Source organism: Lampris incognitus, unplaced genomic scaffold, assembly GCF_029633865.1.
Source record: "Lampris incognitus isolate fLamInc1 unplaced genomic scaffold, fLamInc1.hap2 scaffold_248, whole genome shotgun sequence".
NCBI classification, from domain to species: domain Eukaryota; kingdom Metazoa; phylum Chordata; class Actinopteri; order Lampriformes; family Lampridae; genus Lampris; species Lampris incognitus.
In genome coordinates this window covers 62,138-66,170 of record NW_026611206.1, presented here as the reverse complement: position 1 = coordinate 66,170, position 4,033 = coordinate 62,138, and the positions used below count along the sequence as shown (strand labels likewise).

The following is a 4,033-nucleotide window of genomic DNA, read 5'->3' as shown; positions in this document are numbered from 1 at the left end:
TATTGATTACTGTTTTTCTTACTTTCTAACGTTAACTGATTTCCTTCATATTGTGGCGAACGTAGAAGAAACGACCAAGGTAACTTTGCAGCCCCTTTATTGAACTCACACAGAAGCAAGAACTCACAGAAATGTGACGCAATACATGGGGGTCATCTAGTCGAACAACAAAGTTGTTCAGGGATTCAGTTCCAAGGTTACACAACACAACAGAATGACAACTACAATAAATAGTAATCACATAAACACATAAAACCACATAAAACACTTACAAAACATTTAATAACAACTGACAATCTGCACGCAGTGCCTGATGGGTAAAACAGGACAACTGGCACAATTCTGACGGGGTAGCGACTTCGCTACAATATGTCTATCTTGCACCTCCATTGTTATAAGAAACCACGCTGTAGCTGCCTTGTCTCGTACCCTACTTACAAACCTAACTACAGGTCGTATGGGGTCGTCTTTTGGTGGACGACGGTCTCCAATTGTCCTATAGCTGTACCTCAAGTGATCCAATTTGACTGACAAATCAGCCTTCAGCATCGAGCCCGCGAGGTTTGCAGCCGCCGCCACAGCGCCAGCATTTCCTTTGGACTCCGCTTGTGAACCAGCAGAACCGATCTGTAGGCACACGGCTTGTCCTTCTCCGCTTCTGGGAGGTCAAAGGTCAAAAAGCCCGGGTGGTGCCTGGGGGACAGTCCCAGTCTGTGCAGACACATGCCCAGGTACACGTCGTCGATGGGGAAGAGTTGCACCCTGTCGGACACCTCCCTCAGACGCAGAGCCAGCGAACCGGAGTACACCACCCCTCCTCCTCCGGCGTAAGGCGGGTACACGCCCTTGTAGAAACTCTCGGGGATGTAGTATTTGACCGTCGGCTCGCGGTTGGGCTTGGCGTTGCTGATCACGTCCCCCACGATCAAATCCATCAACGCCTCTGTCTCGTTCCTGCTGGCTCGCCACATGTTGTGCTCCTCCCACTGCTTGTGCAGGTAGTCCAGGAGGGCGCCCGTACGGACAAAGACGTCATCATCCCCTTTGAAGATGAAGACGGCCGAGGGGCAGTGCTCCTGCAGCCAGTGCCAGAACAGCAAGTCCTTAAGGGTCAGGTTGAAGAACGTGTCCCTGAAGTCCCACTGGAGGATGTCGCTGAACTGCTGGTTCTCCAGCTCCAGGAGTCTGTTGAGGTCTGGGTAGGGACCCGTGCTTGAATCCTGCCGCCCCAGCAGGAAAACCGTACGCACCAGTCCGCCTCTCCTGTTTATTTCTCCCCTCACAAAGCCACTTCGTCCCCACGTTTCCCGGATGGCCTGCCTGTTTTCAAAGTTGCCCACCTGGGATTTGACTGCGATCAGGAGCATGGGGTTGTCCAGGCCAAACGTCCTGTTGCCGCTGCACATCCCGGGCTGGTTGATAAGGAGCGGGTATTCCCGGCAGTGCATGGAAAGGACAAACGCCCTCATTTGCTCCGGCAGACTGTCGAAGTCACTCAGCCGAGGGGCTAAACACTTGTACGGGTCCGAGGAGCACGCCTCCTTGACCAGTGGGGAGAGTTTGGTTTTGGGCACCTTTGTGGCGCTGGTGTTTCCTCTCAGTATGGGGTTGTGCTGGCGGTCCCAAACATGCTGCAGCCGGTTCCACAGGGCGCTCTCTTCCAGGCGAAGGTTCCAGAAAGGCCCCATCGGATGACGGGCCAGAGCCTCGGAGTTGGTGGAGGCGCCCGGGGCAATGTAGTGAACTATAATCTGGGGCGGAGTGTAGGAGATGGTGACGAATATGGACACCATGACGTAGATGAGGAGGTGGCCGGTCATCATGCACGGCAGGAGGCACATGCACAGCAGTTTCCCGTTGCACCTGCAGCGGGCCATGGTGTGCTGTGTATGAATCACGCACGCACGCACACACAGACACACACAAACACACTAATTAACATGCAAAACACAAAATCATAAAATCTTGAAACGCCGAGAATCTGATTTGTCCCCTCGTCAGAGTCGGGTTGAGGGCTGATCCGAGCAGGTCTCTAGTTGCAGCAGGGATGCGCACTACAGCCACATGCGGACAAATCCTCCGGAGTTTCTATTACCTTGGTGACGCTCTGCTGAGACCTATTATCTCCACCGGGCTACAGACTCATGCATCATTCTTGCACGCAGGCAAGACGGCCCCCGTAGACATGCTACGGAGGGACGGACAAACCTGCAGCGTCCGCTCTCCTAAAGGATCGACTCCCTAAATCGGGACAAACCGTCACATTGTTCCTAGTGTGGGTTTTGCGCATCCCTGATGCAGTAGTCTATTTGGTTGGTCGTATTGGGAAAATCAAAGGTGATCGATTACCATGCTATACAAAAAAATAATGGTTTTCATATACCTATTGTGATTATGGGATTAAGTCAATCTCAGTGCACCTTGTTTGAGTCTGTATTCAAATTGTCCACTATTCCTCTAGTTAGTTGCTACTGTTACACAGTTGAAATCATATATATGATGACATATAATGAAATATGATGATTTAAAATGCATTAGAAGTACGTATTAGTAAATGGCCTTACCCGGTTGAGAGGAACCGACTGACAAGAAAAAAAAACAATGGCGGGCTGCAGTTTGCTTTGCTTTAATCCATCTTTCATTAGGACAGCCTCAAAACGCACCAGACCTGGACGTGCCTCGTGTTCATACGGACGGGTAAACCAGCAGGCACGATGCAAAACCCCGTCAGGTCAGCCCCGTCCTCCCCAGGCTGCAGCGGTAACCTGGGCGCAGCGTTTGGCAACAGGTGATCGCGCAATGACAGGTAGACGAGAGCGCAAACACTGCGCATGCGCGTCATTACTCCGTTTGAGGTCTTAATGAGTCACCTCAGCGCGGCACGAACCTTCTTTGTGAGACGCTGTTTACCGATTTGCATGAGGCCGAGGTGGAGTTGTGTGGCCTACATTTGCATGACGTGGAGTGCTGCGGACGTGACATGCAACCTGTAGGAAGGGGGAAAAATGCGTCAAATATGTTGTAGCGACCGGAAAAGGTGGTCGCTGTGAGTGACGGCGGCTCCGCGGTGGGGGGAGCGCAGGGGCTGATGCAGGGGTGGGCGATCTTATCCAGAAAGGGCCCGGTGTGGGCGAAGGTTCCAGCCAAGCAGTTACACACCTGACCCCACTAAACAACCAGTAGAGTCTTTGCTGAGGAACTGGATTAGGAGACGCAGGTGTGTAACTGCTTGGTTGGAACAAAAACCTTCACCCACACCGGCCCTCTCTGGACAAGCTCGCCCACCCCTGGGGGACTGTTAATGTTCGAGTTAAAATTGTGTTTTAGTTCATGTTTTGGTTGTTATTGTGCTGTTTGTTTTGAGGTTTGGACTTTAGGACCGTGATTAAGACCGATGTCCCGCCCCTCCCCCCTTTCTCCCCAATCAGCTCTGTCCATAACTGTAGTCCACTGACTTCCGGTTTCTACTGCAGCGGTCATACCAGTTTCCTGTTTGTTGGCGTATGCAGTTGACAAGGGCATATTATTCGCGATGCCTGCAAGATTTACCATGGATAAGTGTCAACGACATGCACACAACTGTCGACAAACTTTCACCTGCACCTACCAACAAACGGGTGAAAAGTGTCAAGGTGTAAATATTGTAACGTGCATGGATAAGAAGACACGCTGGCCGCTGGCTCGCGGGTCTGACCCTTTAGTCTAGCGGTTAGCGATGCCTCCTGCGGTGCGGGCGATACGAGTTCGCGTCCCGGCCGCGGCAGTTCCTGTGGTTGCGTTGGCCCCCGAATTCGCTACCCTGGTGTCAGGAGTGGGATGGGGCGACCGTAAGGCCATCGGAAGCGCATGCGCCCTGAGGCGTGAATGAGCTGATATGCTTAAGCGCGGGGACGTGCTTCCAGAAGGAGGGGGCTAGTGTAACATGCGTGGATAACGAGACACGCTGGCCGCTGGCTGGCGGGTCTGATCCTTTAGTATAGCGGTTAGCGATGTCTCCCGCGGTGCGGGCGATACGGGTTCGCTTCCCGGCCGC

The 4,033-nt window shown here is 52.7% G+C and overlaps 1 protein-coding gene across 1 annotated transcript; it reads right to left on the bottom strand.

The window, feature by feature from the left end:
* Positions 1 to 542: 542 nt before the first annotated feature.
* si:dkey-175m17.6 (N-acetyllactosaminide beta-1,3-N-acetylglucosaminyltransferase 2) lies at positions 543 to 1,877 on the bottom strand. Its single transcript, XM_056301952.1, has one exon. It carries the CDS (start codon positions 1,875 to 1,877, stop codon positions 543 to 545), a length of 1,335 nt encoding a protein of 444 aa, XP_056157927.1.
* Positions 1,878 to 4,033: the final 2,156 nt, after the last annotated feature.